The sequence below is a fragment of the Megalopta genalis genome, chromosome 1 (assembly GCF_051020955.1).
Source record: "Megalopta genalis isolate 19385.01 chromosome 1, iyMegGena1_principal, whole genome shotgun sequence".
NCBI classification, from domain to species: domain Eukaryota; kingdom Metazoa; phylum Arthropoda; class Insecta; order Hymenoptera; family Halictidae; genus Megalopta; species Megalopta genalis.
In genome coordinates, this window is record NC_135013.1 from 28,543,451 (window position 1) to 28,564,829 (window position 21,379).

The following is a 21,379-nucleotide window of genomic DNA, read 5'->3' on the forward strand; positions in this document are numbered from 1 at the left end:
GCAATGTATTCGTTGCAATAGAAAACGCAGAGTTAAATTAGACCACACTGTTTACTTGTTTAACTACTTTAAATCGTCAAAATGATAACAAAGCTGAATTTAAGCAATCTAATTATGGAAAAACTTACTCTTTGAAGCTAGGTAAAAAAAATTGCGTTACGAAGACACTTGCACGAGTGAAAGTTGATCAACAAAGTGCAATAAGAACACCAACGAATCCACAGGAAATACTTAGAAAAATATGAACAGTTTACGTAGAAGTGAACACGACCAATTCAAAATGCAATTAGCAGAACACGTTCACCGTTTGGGTCGATGAAACCTGTTTGATCCATGTGTTAACATATCATCAGAGTTGAATGGTTGATAAGTGCAAATAGGGGAAGTTTAACCGAGTTTACGGTGAAGTTCCGCTTCAATGTAACTATAACAGAACAATATCGAAGATATCGCGGGCTGGGCAGAGCGGAATCTGCTCTTTGGCCGGCTCGTTCGCCCGTGTTTCTCGTCTGCCTCCATTACCACGAGGTCGCTAACTCAATTTGTATGCGACTGCGCAAGCCCGCCAAATGCACGGCCTGTTAAGGTCCGCTCAGTTTCTAGCCGACGTTCCAGCCTTTCTGCGAGGCTCGTTGGAAAAAAATCCGATCTTGCCTTTTCCCCTAGTTTGTAACCATTAACGAAACTGGCGAGCGGATAGATCGAACGAGACCAACGCTCTCGGCCGTTTACGATCTTTCCACTTGCGAGACAATACTTTCGAGCCGAGCACACCGATTCCAACCGTGGCCTCGTTATTTAACTGCACTTGTAAGCGAGGACCTCCAGCGTGCGATCAAATGTTTTAACATTTAAGCTTTATGATTGCATTTTTGCCCACTTTAGGGACAGATTACATGCAGATTACAGGCAGATTACTGAGAATATGGCGAGATTCTTGCAATATTAGACGTGCTGTGCTCGGATCTTCACGCCAAAAGCAATTCTGAGTTCGGGTATTCCTTCAATTAGATGTTAAGTCAGTATTTGTCATTTTACAGCCAAATCAGTGAAACGATTTTTAGGAGAAACGACTCAATTTTTTAAGAAACGAAGGTTCATTCCGAAGAATATCTCGAGATTCTTGCAATATTAAACGTACTGGGCTCGGATCTTCACGCCAAAAGCAATATTGAGTTCGGATATTCCTTCAATTAAATGATAAGTCAGTATTTGTCATTTTACAGGCAAATCAGTGAAACGATTTTTAGGAGAAACGATTCAATTTTTTAACAAACGAAGGTTCATTCCGAAGACTGTCCCGAGATTCTTGCAATATTAAACGTACTGTGCTCGGATCTTCACGCCAAAAGCAATTCTGAGTTCGGATATTCCTTCAATTAAATAGTAAGTCGGTATTTGCCATTTTACAGCCAAATCAGTGAAACGATTTTTCGAAGCAACAACTTAATCCTTTAAGGAACAAAGATTCGTTCCGAAGAATATCTCGAGATTCTTGCAATATTATACGTACTGCGCCCTTCTCTTCGTGCCAAAAGCAATTATAAGTTTGAATACTGCTTCAATTAAATCAGAAGACGCGATCCGCCATTTTCATCGATTCGTGCAATCAAAAAGACTCAATTTTTAAAAAAAATTTTAAGTAGCACTTTGAGATTCCCGTAATACCTATCAAGTTTACTCGACCAGTATCTCCATCCCGAAAGCAATTCCGTGACCAGGTCCTAATTGGATCTAAAGTCGCTATTCGTCATTTCCTCCCATTCCGCAATCAAATCGCTAAAACCATCGTCAAAATCAAACATCCAACATTTTCAGAAACGAAGGCTCGTTCCGAAGAACACCATTTCACGCAATATCGGGTGTACTCCACTGATATCTTCATTCCGAGAGCAATTCCAAGTCCAGTTGCTGGCCTAATTAGATCGAAAGTCGGTATCCGCACCGGCAACAGGGCATATCAGCGATCGCGCGTCCGATTTCGTGCAAACAGCGTGCACCGAGGAACAGCTTAATCATATCCCGATGCTAGGCGCCGTCCGGCTTACGCATTGTGGTCCAGGACCAATTGTGCGCCCTTAATCCGCCTACGCAGCCTTGCTTCCAGCAACGGATTCGCGCGGCGACGCTCTCCTCTCGAGCCGGCAGCCCATTGATCGAATCCGCAGCGCCGCCGGCACTCGGAATAATATATTCGACGGTAACACAGGACCGGGATGATGATCTATCCGTGATCGAACCAGCAACAGCTCGCAACCCATTTGCAGCGTGCCGCCGCGGGAACTCGCGAATCCTCGAGAATCGATACCGTGATTAGACTGCGATTGGAAAATCCTTCTGGAACCGGCTGATTCTCAAACGATTCGTTCTTCTGCGCGGTTTCGGCACGATTCGAGACAAAAATTGACTTCGGCTGATTCTTAAGAATTGTCTCGCTTTTCGCGGCGAGATAATGCACGATAATGTGAGAACTTTTAAGTTTTTTGGCACGGAGAAATATTCAATTCTGTAAGAATATGTTCTCGAGATTGCAGAATACGATGTTCGTTTAGGATGGAGTTACTGGAATTGTAATAGTTCTTTTTTTTTTTGTTAATTGGGAAATTTTTCGATATGCAGAAGTACAGTAAATTCTCTTCAATTTTTCTTCAGCTTGTAAACAAAAATGGACAATTTGGGGAGAGGAGATGATTCGAGCCTCGTGGCTCATTTTTATAGTATTGCCTGGCATATTTATAGTATCGCCGATTGTCAACAATTATAAAAACGAGCTGCAAGGCTCGAATAATCGTATCTCCTCTTCCCAAATTGTCCATTTCTGTGTACAATTTGAGCGTCAATTAAGGAGAATTTATTGTAATACTAATTGCAGAAATTAGTAAACGCAGAAACTAGTGAAATGAAATATCGCAGAGACACATTTGTGGATAGACTTGACGAAATTTAATGATCAGTGTTTGCACACGAAGAAGAAGATAAAGATAATTCTTCCTTTTTATTTGATTTTATGTTCCTCTCGATTCAATGATCTAGCGCGATAGCACCAGCAGATACGGAGTAAGAGATCATAAATAATGAAATTCCCCGGTGATCACCAGGGACCGCCATTAAATTCTTCGTGCCCCGGAGGAAATTTAAATTTTCGACTTGGACATGAATCTCGGCTTAAAGTATGCCCGTTTTAACTATCTTTTGACACGGCCGAGCTCCCCGCGAGACGGTGTTCTTCGTCGTAACTCATTAACTTTCCGGAATAATAAATATCGGCCAGGTCAAGTGATACAGTTTAGCAAGAATTATCCGAATATGATGAATATGCTGTTCTATTTAGCAGAAGTGAAGGCGAGCCTCATTGTCCCGAAAAATCCGCAGAGCATTAAATGAATATCGCGCGTCCCGAAGATTTACCGTCCCGATACTCTCGACGATTGTACGTACAAATAGCAGCGTCTACAGGTTCATTTAAGCGGTTGTTCGTCATTTTGATGCTGCGGCTTTTATGCATTTTTAACAAAAATGCCTGAACCGAATGCAAAACCGCAAAGAAATTAGAAAAATTGAAGAACATTTTTGTATTACATACAAATCGATTAAAATGACAAAAAAGGAAAAAATATAACTTAAGCTTCTTGCAATTAACTCTCCTGAGCTTCTGACACATCCTAATGATTATCAATTGATCATTTTAAAATTGCGTAATCAGCAATCCTGCGGACCGGACTGCGGATTTCGTGGATTTCTGATCGAGTTAAAAATACCGCGACGATGCTAGAAAAATTCAAAAATATTGCTGTTTCTCCGTGTCGTCTTGGAGAACCTTGATCTCGCAGAAAGATCCATAATCTATCAACGTCAGATTCCCGATCTACCAATAATAGATCCGCGAAGAAGCCTGCATAGAACTCCGAAGAGGCGAGCAAATCCCGCGTGCGAATTATCGCGCGCGCGTGCTTAAGCAGCCGATGAAATAGAGACCTCCGAGCCTTACAGCCATATGATCCGCGAAAACGTTCTCAGAATGTGACGGCAATTAAGGTGGGGGCCCTTAAGCCGATTCGAGGGAAGGACTGGACTCCTGGCCGAGACCGATCGGGAGGGCGAAGTAAAACCGGTAGGGGGTCCACGGTCCCGAGCCGGTTCTTGCCTCGCATTTTCTTCAAGCGGAGTACTCACTCCTATAAGGGATAATTGAAGAGCTCGGTGCTGTGCTGTTGCTGCCGTTGGCTGCCGCTGCAACTCGCCTCACTGTTGCAAATCTTTCGGCAAGAAGGGGGGAAGGTACGCGATCCTCGCTCATGCTCGCGCGACCAAGAAATCCTGTTCGCGCAACGAGCGCTTCTTACCCTCTCGGTCACCGGTGTTTTTCGAGCGATCGCTCGTCACCGGATTCCCATCTGAATCGATACCCTTCTTCTCATTATTTCTTATGCCGGCCTACAAACCCAACTTCAATTACCGCATTATACGATAATCGGTTTTTGTCCGACGACTTTCGCTCTCGTTCGTGCGATTTACGGGTTCGTCGTCGTCGATTCTCCTATTTCACACTTTCGCGCGATCATGGTGCTTCGATTGTCCGGATCTACGGTGCCAGGGTTACATTGTTATCTGAATACGTTTTATCTGCGATCAGGTCAGTCGAGGGCGATTTAAGCTATAAATCGATCAATATTAACGCTACCGAAATGGTCGAAAGGAAATGGTTTTACATTTTTCATTTTTCGGTTGACGAAGTGATCGGAACCCTTTCGTAGATAATGATCGAAGATGTATCCTAATACGAGCACAGATTATAATCGAAGTAGTGGCGTTCGGGCGTCACTTGCCCCACAGTGGAACGCATGAATTTCCGAAGTCCCAGTGACAACGAAGTGGCCGCGTTTAATAACACCGTAAAATGGAATCATTAAAGATCCCCGCCGTTCGAAAGCCGCAGATTGGATCTCCGTCGGGGGAGCTTGGCGATCGATCGGGCCCGATAAACGCGGGTTTCGCTCGAAACGTGAAACCAGTTCGAGACGCGATCCGGCGCGACGCCGAGCGGAGCGGAGCAGAGCGAAGCAGAGCCGAGCGAAGCAGAACCGAGCAGAGCCGAGCGGAGCAGAGCGAAGCAGAACCGAGCGGAGTAAAGGGAAACAGAACCGAGCGGAGTAAAGGGAAACAGAACCGAGCAGAGCCGAGCGGAGCAGAGCCGAGCGGAGCAGAGCGAAGCAGAACCGAGCGGAGTAAAGGGAAACAGAACCGAGCAGAGCCGAGCGGAGCAGAGCCGAGCGGAGCAGAGCGGAGCAAAGCGAAGCAGAGCCGAGCAGAGCCAAGCGGAGCAGAACGAAGCAGAGCCGAGCAGAGCAGAGCGGAGCCGAGCCGACGCGGAGCGTGTAAGAATCGGTCCCGCCGAATGAACCCTGACTAACGATCCTGCAAGAACAATCCGACCGCGGGACGATATCGCGTTAAGACGGGATCCTCGGCAGTAACCGCCTCGGTTACGATCGTAAAACGCGCTCGGTCTCGTTACGCGCGGAGGCAAATCGGAAAATCGCTTCCGGTTGATCGTAAATCGGCGATCATCTGGCCCGCAGGCAAAAGCCGAGGCCCTCGGATGCCTGCTACCGATTAGCAATTCGGGGATCGAGTTGGTCGCTGCAGTTCTTTTTTACGCAAGTCCGTAAATACCTAACACCGAATGCGAAGATGCAGCAGAAAATTGGACAATGAATTTATTATAATTATAAGCACCGTTTGTATTGTTCGAGAAAATACAATGTGTTTCGATTCGACGAAATGTCTGCCTACTGATGCTACAATCCCTGGCGAAAAAGTATTCCAACGGTTTTTGAAACGTAATAACTTTGTTAAAAGCGGACCGGACGACTCGAATTAAATGTCAAAGGGACTAGTTTACTGTACAGTGATTAAAATTACGGTCTTTTAATTTTGCTGCTACAGTGAATTCTCCCGGTTTTTCCTTCAGCTTGTAAAAAAGGAAATGAACAATTTGGGAAGAGGTGATTTTAATGTATATTAAAATATGGTTATAATAAAATATATAAATATATATATAAATTATAATAAAATAACCTAGGGCGATAGTTTAAAGAACACGTTTTGTAGATCTCGGTTACTTGTTTCTCGGTTCACTCACTTACATCGTAATAAAAGTAGCGACACGTCTAAATAAATTTAGTCTCGTAATTTTTATAAAGCGTCAGACATATTTAGCGCACGGTAGATTTAGTGTTGAAATAAAGTATTTGCACCATTGGTACGGATGGTGCAACCGGAAATTAGACAACGGATTTCTCGTAGTTACAAAACTAGTAAATCTATTATGCGGAGCAAGGAAATGTTTTACACTTTAATTGAAATGTCAGTCTACAAAGAATACTGCCTTGCCTCTATTTTGATGACTATATTACCATTCTGGAACCTTGTTAAAATAGAGCACTTGCAGAATTTCGTACGTAATAGGGAAAAATAACTAAAATTATCCTGCAAAACAAAATGATGTTTTGAGTTCTGATAAAAGTGTGAAACCGCAAGGAAAACGCTACACGAACGTGCAGAGCACGTTGATAATTAAAATCAGCTTCCTTTCGATCGTCAATTGTCGGTCCCGCCGGAGATAAATGTATCTCTAGGCCGCCGATAAAAAATTCGGGGACCGTGTTAACACCGGCGAGAAAGCTGCCGATTTTCACCTAGGCTTATCTTGATCGTCGCGTCGTCCCGAGATTCTAGGAGACGCGGGATAGCTTTCTCGCGGAGCTATAAACGCTTAGAATCCCATTAAGCATTCACGGAGTCGCTTGCGCCATTTTGTCCCGTGGGGAGAGATATTGTTGTCACGTTTCTTCAAATAGTCGAGTCTATAACCAGAATTCTCTATCAGCCTCGACAACATCGACAGTTACGACCAGATTGCGGATCTTTATGAAAAATAAAAATTTTCCAAGTTGATTGCAAGAAACAGAAATGAAATAAGAATGAACTCTGTTTCTTCAAATAATTCAGATAAGTTGAAAACAGTGTAACATTATCAAACTATTCTTATGTCTTCACAATTTTATATTACGGCTACTCATTTTTGCCATAAATAAATAATATCCGCTGTCTAGTTATGACACTTTTACAAGTGTTTCCTCGGAGAAATAACGAGATTGAAAATTGATGTGTGCGCGTGAATAGATATATTTATTTTATCGTCCCTCTCTCTCTCTCTCTCTCTCTCTCTCTCTCTCTCTCTCTCTCTCTCTCTCTTTCTCGTGGAAAGATTTTTATGAGTTTAATAATTGTAAAATGAAACACATAATATACTTGTAAAATAAAATATATGAGACCCGGTTATGGAAAATTAGACTGCTAATGATAGGTTTATTGTTAAACAGGTTCTTTGCTTACAAAGAGGAAAAACTGTCGTTTCAACTATAAAGTGAAACGCGACTTGAAAAATGCAAACCAGACTTCAAATTTACACAAAATTACATACCCTTGGGTCAGTACCTTCACCTTCTTATAGTTTGTTAAATAAAAATACAGAGAAAATTACACAGTTCCGACAATATTAACCTTTAACTAATATTGAGGGTCTGTTGAGTCTGCTACTAATTATTTGCTCATTCTGATTCATAATTCTTATTTATAATTGCAAGAAGAATTGCGAAAAGAGAAACATTTTTATTACTTGCCTCTGCTTAATCAAACTTGGATCTCCCTTCGTCATTTATATGCAAAGTAAGAGCCCTCCACGGGTATAAAAGTTATTACATAATTTGTCCATTATCTACATTATTTTTGCGAACGAAGTACACGCGATTGTTACGATCGATTAACAATTACATTTTCAATAACCAAATGAAGGTCGATTTTTCACCGAGCAAAAAGAAATTGTTTTCCATATTTACGCCGTTTTGCGAAAAATCAATATTTTGCAATAACCGTGCGCGCTTCTCTAGCAAAACTAATGTACATAATGACAAAATTGTTTTGTTTGCCTCAGATGCAGATGCGCGTCGCCAACCTTTCCGCTCGTGAAGGGCCTCGAGAAAAAGTCGTCCCCTTTCAACCGGCCACTGGGCCGCCATTTTGTACCTTTTTGAGAAATAAAAACCCGACTTTAGTACCCGAAGATACGTACAATAAACCTCCCGAACCTCGTTCTTACTGCTTTAAAAGTATTTTCGAGAAAATAGTTACAAGTATTGTCGACCGCCGAAGGGAACATGCCCCCTTGAAGAACGCAGCCGGGTCTCGAAACGGGAAAGAAACACCGCTACGTGAAAATCGCGGTAAACCGAAGAAAATTGTGAAGCATTAGGGGGCAAAAGGACCCGAAGAAGATAAATCCCTAGGGAGGGGTAAGGGACGGTGGAAGAGGGTGCAGGATTAAAAAGAAGGGACATCGAGCAGAAGGAACGAGAGTCTCGAAATACGAGGGAAAGACGGAAGTGGAGAGAGAAGGACGGAACGACGGGAGAGAAAGAGATAGAAGGAAATGGAGAGGGGCATAAAATAGGAAAAAGAGAGAGAGAGAGAACGAGAGAGAGAGCGAGATGACAGTTAGAGAGAGTAACAGGAAAGAAAGAGAGAGAAAGGCAAAGAAAAGAAAGAGGGGGGCAGGAAAGAAAAGGGAGAGGAAAGCAGAGAGGAGAGAAAGAGGGCAGAGAGGAGGACAGAAAGAAGAGAGAGACAAAAAGGCAGGCAGAAAGGGAGAGATACAGGAGAAAAGAAAGAAAGAGGGAGCTACGGACGAAAAGAGAGAGATAGAGGGAGAGAGAGAGAGAGAGAGAGAGAGAGAGAGAGAAAGTGTCCGAAAGGGACAGAAAGTGAGAGCAGGACGGTTGAGAGAGGACGAGGCAGAAAAAGGAAGAGGGGTTCGACGGAGTGAGGACCGAGATGAATCGACGTGGAAGAGGGAGAGGGCGAGGGACCGACCGAGGGCCAAGCAGAAAACGAAGAATCCGAAGGAAGGACGTAGGAATCGTCTTGGGGGCCGTACCACCGCACGGGTATAGTATGGACCTCGACATTCCCGATCATTATTCCGCCGGCTTGCCACGGCACGGGGGGGAGGGCCGAGCCTGACCTTGGCGGGTAGGCATGACTGACCTTGTTGGTCCTACATCCGTGGAACACTGTGTCCCATTCATCATGCAAATGAGCCGGTAATGAATATCAAACGACGTTCTTACGACGGATATTTTCCCTGGACGGATACATGCCGGGAATACTCAGAATATCTCGCGGGCCCCTTCTTCGGGATGCATCGGAGACGAGACGCGGATTCGACGAACGAAGAAGAGAAATGGTCACTGGCCTCCTCGGCCGGCCAGGCTTCTGCGCGACCCGCGCTCCCAGATACGGAAACAGCCGCCTTTTTGCCTACGGGATTCGGCGACGTTTCGCGAACCCTTTCTATCTAGGCTACGGCTCGGCTAAATGCGGTTATTTAGATGCGGAATAGACCTTGTGACGGAGATTTTTCCATAAGCGTTTTGTCGAGGTTACTTTATAGAGTAGGTTAACGCAGGCTCGAACCTGTGTCAACGATTTGCTTCGGAGCGGCGCCTCTGAAGCGTCGAGATTTTTGCTTGACGACTTGACCATTTTCATAGTTTTATCGCGAGGTAATTACCAGACCGCGGATTTTTATGCGGAATTAAAGTTGTCTACCCCGATTGCAGCAGACTAAAGTAAAATAAAAGCTTGTTTTCGTTGTTAATGGGTTTAATAGGTTGAAAACAATGTGATGGCATCCTTAACAATATTTCTACCGAAGGTGACAAGAGACATTTTTTAATCATTTTTATTTCACACGATTTTTAGCATTTTTTCTAGTGTTTTTTTTTATAGCGATTTGTAGGGGTTGAACGGCATCTTTTAATAATTTTTAGTAACAATGATTTCCTATGTTCTATGTTTTCTGTGTAATTACTTCTCGATTTTTGCTGTATTCATCACTGTTCACATGAAAGTAAAAATGATTCTTTTCGCACACATATTGAAACATGATCGAGAACGTATTAAAAATTTGCGATAATCAGCCAAATACTTCTAAAGGTCAACATTGATCCTAAAGAAACAGGTCCGATCCGTAAAACCAGATCTTCGCATTCCGAAGGATCTAAATTGTGAAAAGCATCCTCTTCGGGTTCTAACTAGCAGTTTAAATTAGAAATCCAAAAACTTGAACTAGAAATAATAATATAGAGGAACCGATTAGTGTGTGGGTTGATCAATTGCTGTGTCTCTGGTCCGTCTCCAAGCATAATTCTGCGATTATAAGAAAAAGGCGCCGCAAGTCACAATTTCAAAAAATTAAAAATACTGCTTTAATTGAACTATAGCACAAAGACCGAAGAAAATAATGCAATTTGAAACTAGCACGAAGCATCAATGACCAGAACTCGAAGCGACAATATCTCAGAATTGAATTAACATTACGTTTATCGAATAAGACCTGTAATACTAGACATCCTACCCAAATCATACGTGGCCGCAATCCGATGCATCGACTCCAAACATATTATACTAAATCCAAATTCAGGGCGCGCATTCTATCCTGAAAGGACGCGACGCGTCGTACTGATCTCCAGCCGTCCCACAACGGCGAATCCACTTTTCGCATATCCTATTTTTTGAAGGCGTATGCCGCGAGAGTCGAATTCGATTCTCGAGTTTGCGGCGCCGAGAAGAGCCGCGCGGATAGAAAACCGGACAGATCGGAATAGCTCACCTTGTGCGCCATGGCAGCATCTTCCTGCTTGGTCCTTGCCAGGCTGTCGCGTATGTAGTCCCTGGGTGCAGCCGTGGGGTAGCCGTAATTTTCGGTGAACACTTCCGCCGGCGGTTTGTAATCCCGATATCCGGTTGGAGATGGGGTTGTGGTCAGAGTTGGCTCCGTGGTCCCCGGCGTTAGGCCGGAGAACATCGCGTCGCCCGACGAGCCGTTTTCCTCGACCTCGAACACGTCGTCGCTCATGGCGTCCTCGCTGGTCATGATCTGTGCAACGGCAGAGAACGAAGATAAGTGTAACGACGAGGATGAGCCTCGAAGGCGAGGAAAATTGAAATAGAACGTTTCAACGAGCAAGGGTCAATTAGAAGTTTCATTCATCCTTCAACCGACGTGGAACCAACGAGACCTAAACGCGGCCAATGTTTATTGTTATATAACAACGACACAATATCGGGTTCGTTTACAAACAATTGAAAAGAAATGCCGCTTTGACGCGAACGCGCGTACAGCGTCGCCGCAACGCAGACATCCGAGTGCAAAGGGTTAACAATTTGACGGTAACATAAATCGCATAAATATAATCTGAGTTCCGTCTACGATATCCCGTCAATCTCCATTGTACCGCAAACTTAGTTCCAACAACTTCCTCTAGGAAATAATTGTCTTAATTAATCGACGTTTCGAGCTCCGTCGGCGGTCGGTTGATCGTTTTATTTTTTAATTGAAATCCATTTTTCACGCGGCGCTGAAAGCCTCGCCGGACGAAAGAGAGGGAGAGAGAGAGAGAGAGAGAGAGAGAGAGAGAGAGAGAGAAAGAAACTTCGGTATTCTAAATTAAGTTTGATCCAACGGTTAATCCCCGGGTTTATCCGCATTCTAATTTTCTAGCAGCGAGTTTCAGATATCCCGTACCTTTCATATCCGATCTGATAAGAGGCTTAATCTAAGAGCGGATTTAGCGACAACGCCTGGCGCAAAATCGTCAAAGCATCCGCCCTACGGAATATTAATCAACTTTACCGTAATTGCCGCTTGAGTGGCGGCGCCCGGATTTGTTTCGGCCAGAAATAACACGGCCGGGGAATTTTTCGGCTCGATTTCTACCGCATCACCCGTTAAATAACCGACGGCCAAGCGATCCGTGCCGGCGCGGAGATCATTTTCGAACCGAGATAATTCCGTCCACGACTCGCGACAACTGTCCGAAGGGTCGCATGCGCGACCATAATCGCGACGGAGTTAATCGGACGCGTCTTCGCGCAGCAGCACGGTTTAACAGTCGCACGATCCGATCCCGCGGCAAGATCGGCAATTTGCTGCGGATGAGGAGGACGATCGTTCGTGGAGAATCGATTCCCGGATCGGGCTACGTAGTACGCCGTCCGGTTAATATTTTATTATAATCTCAAGGACAGACGTGTGGGGAGGAGACGCGCGGAGCCCGGGGGAGACAGCGTCGGCCGCGGTGAAGAAATGCTCGAGGTATACGCCCGGCCGCGATAATTCTCGGCAAAACGAGGGCCGGCTGTCGCATTATCAAAGCTACCGAGAAAACCAGTTCGCAGAAGCACGCCACTCGTCCGGCCGCGAACGCTGGAATAACTGTCCTTCGATCGGCCGACATCTCCATCGGTACGGGCCGCAACGCCGCGCCGCGCGGCCTTGTAGCAGTTAATGCCAATTAGTAAGGCGTTCTGACTCCGACGCGCCACTAATTCCCTCCCGCGAAACCGTGAACAATCGTCCACGGTAATAACCGCCTGGCCCCGAGCTGCCTTCTAGCCGCGGGAAATAGAATACGCACCTGGCCCATCGCGGACCCCGATCGGCGCGCCCTGCACGGGGCCCCATGGAAATCGCCGACGCGGATTTCGTCGGCGACGATTCGTCGACCACTTCGACCGGCAACGATTCGTCGACGATAATTTCGACCGGCAACGATTCGTCGACGATAATTTCGACCGGCAACGATTCGTCGACGATAATTTCGACCGGCAACGATTCGTCGACGATAATTTCGACCGGCAACGATTCGTCGACGATAATTTCGACCGGCAACGATTCATCGACGGCAATTTCGACCGGCAACGATCCGTCGACGACAATTTCGACCGGCAACGGTTCGTCGACGACGACTTCGACCGGCAACGATCCGTCGACGACAATTTTGGCCAACGACAGACTTCACTGACCGGACATCACTTGGCAACGTCGATGCCAGTCTTGATCGACGATAATAGCGATAGTAGATTCATTCAGCCGGTCGGCCATGGAATGGACTTCGTCGCATTGTTCTCTAACTCATTCCTTCTGCAGCTTTTTCACTGACACTGTCCTCTCATTCTTCGCAGCCTGGAGTCAAACCTGATCTATTCTTTTGGTTTAGCGAAATGTTAATCTGCTAGCTGATTTTGAGGAGTACACTCGTTGTAAAACGTTGCCGTTTCTTCGAGTATACTCGTCGAAAACAGACGCTTTTTTTTTGATATTCTATATTCAATTATGTATTATATGAAAGTGATGGATTTAAACGAAACGTAAAGAGAATGAAATATGTGGTATAATTATAAGTAACTTTTCAGAGGGATTGCAACGACTAATTGAATAAAAGTTGACAATAGTACTAATAATGATGAATGGACAAAGCTGAAAAACGGACCGAGAATTTTGCTTGAGCATGATGTCGTCGGTCATAGTTAACGTCAGCGACGTCTCCGTTGGAACTACCTGAAGATGCTCGTGATCGATGGAACGCACGTGCAAACAAGGAAACGCGTTTTTCGACTAATATCTGTCAGGTAAGCAGACGTTGAAATCACGGTAAATCGAACCACCTGAAATGTGTTTATGTCCTTTTTCGGGTTCATGAAGACTGTTGTGTTAAGGATCGAAAAATGCAGCACAATATTTTGTCTTTATTTTAATACGACATTTTTTATTTCGCAGTGCCTCTAAAAATTATCGTACGACTATGAAACTCGACTCATTGTAAAGCTTGAAGTCTTTAGCTTCGCTATTCGTCGTCATTTCCTTCCGAGATCGCTGCATTTACATTGAATATAAAGATCGGAGCTTTACCTCCGTAATAGCTCCTTGGATGTACAATTCGTCTTGATCATTTTATTGAATTCTGAGGTAGAAGCCAAAGACGACTACGCCTTTCAATAAAGTACGAAGAGTACAAAGAGAGCTGTTGCATCGTCTTTGGAAACCTTCCGCGGCACCTTCGACGACAACGTGCCAGAGCATTACGCTCCCAGCGCCGATAAAAAGAAGTTCGCGGAAACGTGTAACTTATTTCAATACGTTTGCAAGTTAGAGAGTGATTCCTACGCCCCAATAGTTCGCGACAAAGCGGCCATTGAAGTCGCATAAATGGCCCGTGAACGTGGCCCGCCAGAAAGTCGGTTGTTCGTAGGATTAAAAGTTGATTATCATATTCCGTCGGCCCTGTTTCACGGTTCCCCTCGGCCGATTTTCTATTTGCACCTGAATGGATGCAAATTTAAACCGTTCGTTTCTTCGAAAGAGAAGAGGAGGAGGAGGAGGAGGAGGAAGGGTGGGAAGAAAGAAGCGTAGGAGGGAAGCAGACGTCGTTTTGAAACATTCATACGTGACTTGGAAAGCTTCCCCGGCGCGAAAGAGAGATTACATCGGATTTCTTCGGCACCACGCCGCGGCAACAATACTATCATAAATCATGCATGACTCTCGTCCTCGTCTTCGCAAACATATCGATCTTGCGACTGCATTTCAGCCGATATTCTGAGCGCCGAATAACACGCGCGGATACGAGCCTTCATCAGCGATTTTTGAATTTTCATCATCTTTCTTTTTCAGAATGACGATCAGACTCTTTGAAACTAACGTGTGTAACGTAAATGTTCATCCATCGTTTTCTTTTTTATGTACAATCCGTTGACGATTGTCGTTGCAGCAAAATTCACGGGTTTCTCGGCATTCGCTGATTGGACGATTTATTGGTAATCGTTATTCAAGACGATTATGACAAATACAGTACTGTAGAGACATTACAATAATTGAAGAATATTGTTACGTTATTTTTAACTTATTAAAATTATTAGAACAAGAAAGACGTTTTTAACCAACTTATATAACTAATGTAGACAATCTTTACTTTGCATAAAGATGTGCAATCTATTAATTATAGTACTTTAATATTCTATAGTACTTTAATATTGGTAAACAGCGTAAAAATTTATGAAACACTTTGGATAGAAAAGTGATATAACTGTTATTTAGATCTCATTTTGGAGATACACGCGAATTAAATAACTAAATATAATTTTAAATAATTTTAAATAATTAAATTGAATTCAGATTAAGATAATTAAATAAAAATTTTAAATAATTTTAAATAAGTCGATCAAAATTTTTAAAAGACACACAAGTGTACAAAATTCCATAGTTATTTGGACCGCATAAGTTTCGACACAGTTACAGCGGACGCGGGAAACTTGATTTTATCGACGAGGACCGCCGATTTAATTCCTTTTCCATCTGCCGATTAATTACGTCAATTTTTCCGAAAGAGCTTAAATTACAGGAAATGTCAATACCGCTCGGTAGCGTCCGGGCGATTTAAAAATGGCGGACGGGTCGAATCCTGCCGCATCGCCGAGCCTTCTCTTCAACCACCCGCCCCAGGGATTAAATAAAAGTAGAGGGACAAGTAATTAACCACCCCATTAATTAGAACGGGAAAACAATTTAAAAGTTCCCCGGCTCGGATTCATAACCGCCATTAAGCGTTATATGATCCCCGGCACGACGGGTTATGAATAGAAATTATAACCTGCAATTTAGCGGGCCGGGCTGCTGGCAAATAAAGAAGCTCCATTCGGCGAGCGACGATTCGATTAGCAACCGTGAACTGCCATTGTCTCGAGCGGAACGGGTCCGAATTCTTCTCGAGACGCCGATCCAAGGAAAATCGAAGGGTCCTCCGTTGACAATCGCAGGTCTCGCGCTACCGCAAAATACGATTCTTGTTGAAGCCGACCCAGAAAATACAATTTCCGCGCCGCCGTCGCGAAAATGAAACCCGCAGCCACTCGGCGCGCTTTTCATCGCATTCGCCGTATAGTCGACATTCGACCGTTCGCCTCGATATTTCCGGCACGACTCCGGGACCGTGGATCCCGTGAAAAATGAACCGTCGATTCGAGATACGATCTCGTTTTAATTTATTCGAGCCAGGTTTCTTCCAAGTTCTCGCCGAGAACCTGACGCCAGGCGCTCCGCGGTTTAATTCTTTCCCATTCAGAGTGGACCGCTCGATTTTTATCGAATCATTGCAATGGATTTACAACGTTGCTTTCACAGATTTTTGCGAAACATTTTACATGTTTACGGTATTCTCTGCAATACGACGCAGTAAACTGTGTGTTAAAGAGAACAATGGCATTTTTACGCTTTTTAATATTAGATCCGATTGCACTTGTTGTATTGTGGCAGAGAATACATATCGTTTTATTCATAAATGAATACATATCGTGAGTTAACAATAAACTGATCGAAGTGAATTTACCGAATTTACTCAGGTATTTCAGCGTTTTCATTATAGCATGCGTAAGTTAACTATTACTCTATCCTCTAACTACAACACGGTCTTCGAGCGATTTCGGTCTCTAAAATGTTATTACAGCACGAAATTAACTTTGATCAAGATTCTGGTCTCGGAAACGCTTCTCATAGCAGAACAGTTAGAAGAGAATATTACACGGCCCGTTTTAGATACAGCAAAAAAATGCCATTTCTCTTCAGATATTACAAAAATCCATAAACAATACCTTAGTCGTTCCCGGCAACAATTTCTCCGATCGCAACCGCCACGCAATCTTCTTCATCTTTCATTATTTCTCCGTAATACCGAATTTGCAATTCAATCACAGCGTACCTTGTGATCGTATTTCGGCTCCAGTTACGGGCAACCCGGCAATTTAATCGAACGAGAAATCTGAATTTGCGAGTCGCAGTGTAATTGAACGACTTTGTAATTATTAATGAAACAATTTCATTCCGCGCGGCTCTATTCGCAGGTTTATATTCTGCAATATGATGGGACGTGTTTAGAATTAATATTATTATTATTATCATTATTATTATTATTATTATTATTATAGGGGAGACGAAGCAGCGATCGAAGATGATTAATTCCGCGTTCCAACGAACGCGCGCCGCACCGAACGCGATCAATCACGCCGGAAGCACGACTCCCGCCGCAATAATTTAATTAAACCGGCACTTCCGCCCTCTCGAGCGGTTCACCTGCGCTCCCGCGATCCTGTCCCGTTTCTCTGGCCTGCCGAGAGAATGCTAATTCGTCGCTTTGCACGCCAAGCCTAATTGGTACGTCGCCTGTATCGGAAAGCGAGTCTGATAAATTCATGGGGCACCCGTGTCGTTTGTAGGCCATTAGGGGTGGGACCTACCCCCTTGTTCCGACGCGCTTTGACGCGGGGCGGTCTGCACCGAACAGAAATGGAGGGCAGATCACCCACCTCTCGGCATTCTTTTCCTACTCACCTATTTCCGACTATTTCGCTCGCTCTTTCGCACTCGCGGTCTTCAACCACCCCGAGAACTGCGTCGCGTTTTCTTTCAACCTGTTGGCTGCTGCCGGCATTTCTTTGAAACGCGTGCAGAGCTAAGACGTGTCGCGAAATATAATCGACGACGAATGTACAGAAAATTTTCCACAATTTTCCTTCAGCTTGTAAGCGAAAATGGACAATTTGGGGGAAAGGGATGCGATTATTCGAGCCTTGCAGTTCGTTTTTATAATTGTTGACAATCGGCAATATTATAAATATGCTAGGCAATACTATAAAAATGAGCCGCGAGGCTCGAATGATCGTATCTTCACTTCCCAAATTGTCCATTTTTATTTATAAATTGAAGAAAAATTAAGGAGAATTTACTATACTCCCTGAACCAGTCACTGCGAGCAGTTTCTTCGTAATAATTATTTGCATCTCCTTTCACGACATCTTCAAATTTACGAATGCATTTTAGTTTTTGCTAAAATTGATATTTAAACAGCAAATTTAGTATTTCTTCATGACGGGTACACGCGTCAGAAACAGCTCACTGGTTAACCTGTCGACACTGCCACGTCTGCGACAGCTTTTTAACCAGGGTTAGAAATTAATTTTCATTTGCGATCTTCCGTGTAGGTTGTGTTTTATCAGGATTTTTAAGACGCGAAAGATTTAGGGTAGCAGTCGCTATGACACAACTCGGGACAAGTAAGATTGACAGGAATTTTGTCCTAATCGATGTAGATACCGCGAAGTTTATGTTAATAAGGACAAAATTATTGGTCGATCAATGGCAAACACGAATGACAAACGTTGATAAAAATCTATGCTAGTTTTGCAAACATCAGACATTTTTTAACCTTTAGATCGTACTTCCTTCACTAATCCTTCACGATTTAATTAAATACGATTTATACGAAATACAAATTACTCACGATAAACAATCAAGAACGTCTAACAAAGTAAATATAAAAATAATATCATAAATAAAATAATAATGAAATAATAAACAAGATCAATTGAGATTGTATTCTTTGTCTAAATTAGGCAAAAACTGAAACAGTAAAATTGCATTTTAGGTACAACTTAGCACGTTACAAATCGTTGCAGATGATCGCGTCTCACAAATGCGCCAAATTTGTCGCAGTTACTCCATCGCCATCAATTTATAAGCAGCATGCAGCCGGTAATATTCGCACCTCTGCAGAACCCGCTGGGCTCTCGCGGCACCCAGGAACTGAAACAATAATTTACGGGAGAGGGCAAACGCGCGTGAAATTCGATTCGCCGTCGCCGAGATTTTATTGGGTACGCGCGCGGCGCGTCGACGATCCCGATCGCGTCGGGATCATTTTCAAGCTGTCACGGTGTCCGAGGGGATGATTTCACAAGCCAATTAACGGTGGCGAGTTTATCGTCGAGCGACTTGGAACCGGACGGCCGTTGTGCAACGCGCCGGAGAACCGGTGCGGCAGGTATTCCACGCGTCGACAGTCGCAGGTCGCGGGTCTTTACCATCGATCGTTCCGATTTGCCGGAATCGATCGAACCGGTGGATCCCGGCGCGAGATATACGCTCCTGGGAGTTTATGGGGCCCTTAAGAGCCCGCGGTGGCTCGTTTTTCGCGTCGGTTTCTTGCCGAACTCGCGGCCGAGCCGCGAGCGAGTTTCACGATCGCGATCCATTCCGCCGAGCTTTGAATACTTCCGCACGATTTCGAGAAGAAATCGTCCTTTTCCGTCTTCTTACGAGCGTTTACATAAATATGCAAATTCGAAGAGAAACTGGAAGCAGGAATTTACTTTCTATGCTAGTGCCACTACTCGGGAATTGTCTTGTTAGAGGCTGTGACCGAGGTGGTGGCGTTTGTTCGCGCGATTCTTTTGAGAACGAAATGGTGAAACGCTACTTTACGATCCGGGAACCGTCGCGGACATGCCTTTAAAATGCCAAGGATGTTCTGCCATCGTTGCGTTAGATGTATAAATGTTGAATGATGAAGTGGTGCTTCCGCGAGGAACGCCACGTTTTATTGAGATGTTTTTGAGTAAAGAAAGGATTCGAGTAGCGTCGGTTTTAACCCTTTGCGCTCGATGCCATTTCAACCGTAAATCTAAAATAATTCCTCTGATTTATAGTATCTCCGTTTTATATGACAAAGTGCATTTTATGCAGATGAAATTGAGCCTTGCGATAACAATTACGCTTTTAACAATTTTTGAAATCTGAACTTTGATAATATAAAAATGATTTTGGGATGTGAATTAACAATTTTAGTGGTGTCTCAGAGTCATCACTCGAGTGCGAAGGGTTAAAATCAAGAAATTCCGTATTCAGTATTCGATTGTGCAAAATTGTGCAGCATAAATCTTGGTCTGTACAGTTTGAAGAAATACAACGAATTCGATAAACAATTTCAGAAATTTGTATCAGCTCGTGTTGCTCTCTGTGCATTTGATAAAATCTATTCAGCATGAACGTTGCTTGAAGTAATCTTTTTAAAGCGCGATCACTAAAATCTTTTTTCAGTGTCAGTCCATTCTAGTATAATGAGAAAGAAGTTTGTGTATCATCGATTTTATAGGTTTTTCATAAATAGCCTATTTATTTTACGTAGTTGTGAGGAGGAACGTTCATATTATTATCAAATTGTTAAAGCGATTGATAAAATAATTCAGTTCTATTTAAAATTTATATTCTGCACAGAGATCTGCGGTCTGCTTGATAAAGCTTTTAATTTTCAAAAAGCTGCTCAATTTTCTTCAGATTCATGCCACTGTAGAGAATTATTCGCAATGATGTTAAAATTGAATCAAATAGAATTAATCGAGTTACAATGATTTATGCAACCCACTGCCAGTAATTCAATAGAAAATTCACCGAATCTTTAAACCCTGAAGCAAATTAATGATCGAATTAACTCTCAACAATGTGTTTCCACTTAGTTCTGTAACAAAAGTTTAATTCTCCACGTTTTTATCGTTTTATACACTGGTTGAGAATGAAATATCACTGAATCATGAACTATTTCATCTAGGATTACATCGACACATTCGTTTGCTATGTGGAATCCACTATGACTCCATTATATCAATAATTTCTGTTAAAATCATTACACCAATTTCCGATTAAAATAGTCTGGAATCGAATACCGATCGCAAAGTAATTTTCCCAATAGAAACGTTCCAGTCCGACGTGCTATTTCAGAAAAGTTCGCGCGATCAAATGAACCCATAACTGGCATAATTGGGTCATCGGTGTCCACGTTATTGTATCTCTCTACTTGATTCTGCGGCAAAAAGGTTAATTTTCCACGTTTGTTATTACATTATACACTAGCTAAGAATAAAATACCACTGAATCGTTCGTTCAGAATTCGATCAACGCGTTCGTTTGCATATTTAATGTCGGGTCTATCGCGACCATCGCCGGCATACCAATCGTTTTCGTGAAAATCATTAATACCAGATTACGGTTCAAATAGATTAGAGATCGTAATACGCGATGTAACCTTCGGAATTCGGTGTTTCTACACGCGGTGTCCAGATAATTCGCTACGGTGCCCGCAGAGAATGTCACGATCGTTCAGTTTCAGCCGCGAGTTTCAACGCGAGCCGAAAAAGCCGCCTGGAAAGTCCCTCCGGCGTGCGGTGTGTTTAACCGGTGAAAATGCCCTTTAAGGGCGTACTTACGTTGAGAGACGCGGAGGCGGGCACGGTGACCATGACAGGGATATCGTTGCTGCCACCCCTCATCTCGTCCCCTTTATGCAGCACACGCACACGCAGGAAACGGACCCGTCAGAGAGTCGGTGGAACGACGGCGTCACATCAGATCCCTGTTAACAGAGAAAGCATCGTCGGCCCGTCAACGGGGAGCAAGCTTGTAATTTCATTCGGGGAGGGAATTTCCGCGCGGTTCCGCGAACTGTGCGGAACCTTGCGTCGAGTGTTTATTACGCGCTAATTGATTCTCTTTGTCCATTTATGCGAGCACGCGCGGCGAACCGACGGAACTCGGCACCGGGAATAATTACTGCGGGACGCGGCTTCCTTTTTAATCAGACATCGGATATTTATT

At 43.7% G+C, this 21,379-nt stretch overlaps 1 protein-coding gene across 4 annotated transcripts in view; it reads right to left on the minus strand.

Moving 5' to 3' along the window:
* The window catches only part of LOC117222301 (ras-related protein Rab-37), a 172,929-nt gene that overhangs the window by 131,048 nt on the left and 20,502 nt on the right, over positions 1-21,379 (minus strand). For 3 of the 4 annotated variants that reach the window (XM_033473929.2, XM_033473930.2, XM_033473931.2), the window contains exons 2-3: positions 20,992-21,137; positions 10,733-10,999 (exon numbers count right to left, since the gene is read on the minus strand). In XM_033473929.2, coding sequence (XP_033329820.1) covers positions 10,733-10,999; positions 20,992-21,054 — 330 coding nt within the window. In that variant the 5' untranslated portion in view covers positions 21,055-21,137. The remainder of the gene's footprint in view (positions 1-10,732; positions 11,000-20,991; positions 21,138-21,379) is intronic. The other variant, XM_076524891.1, reaches the window with a different exon arrangement.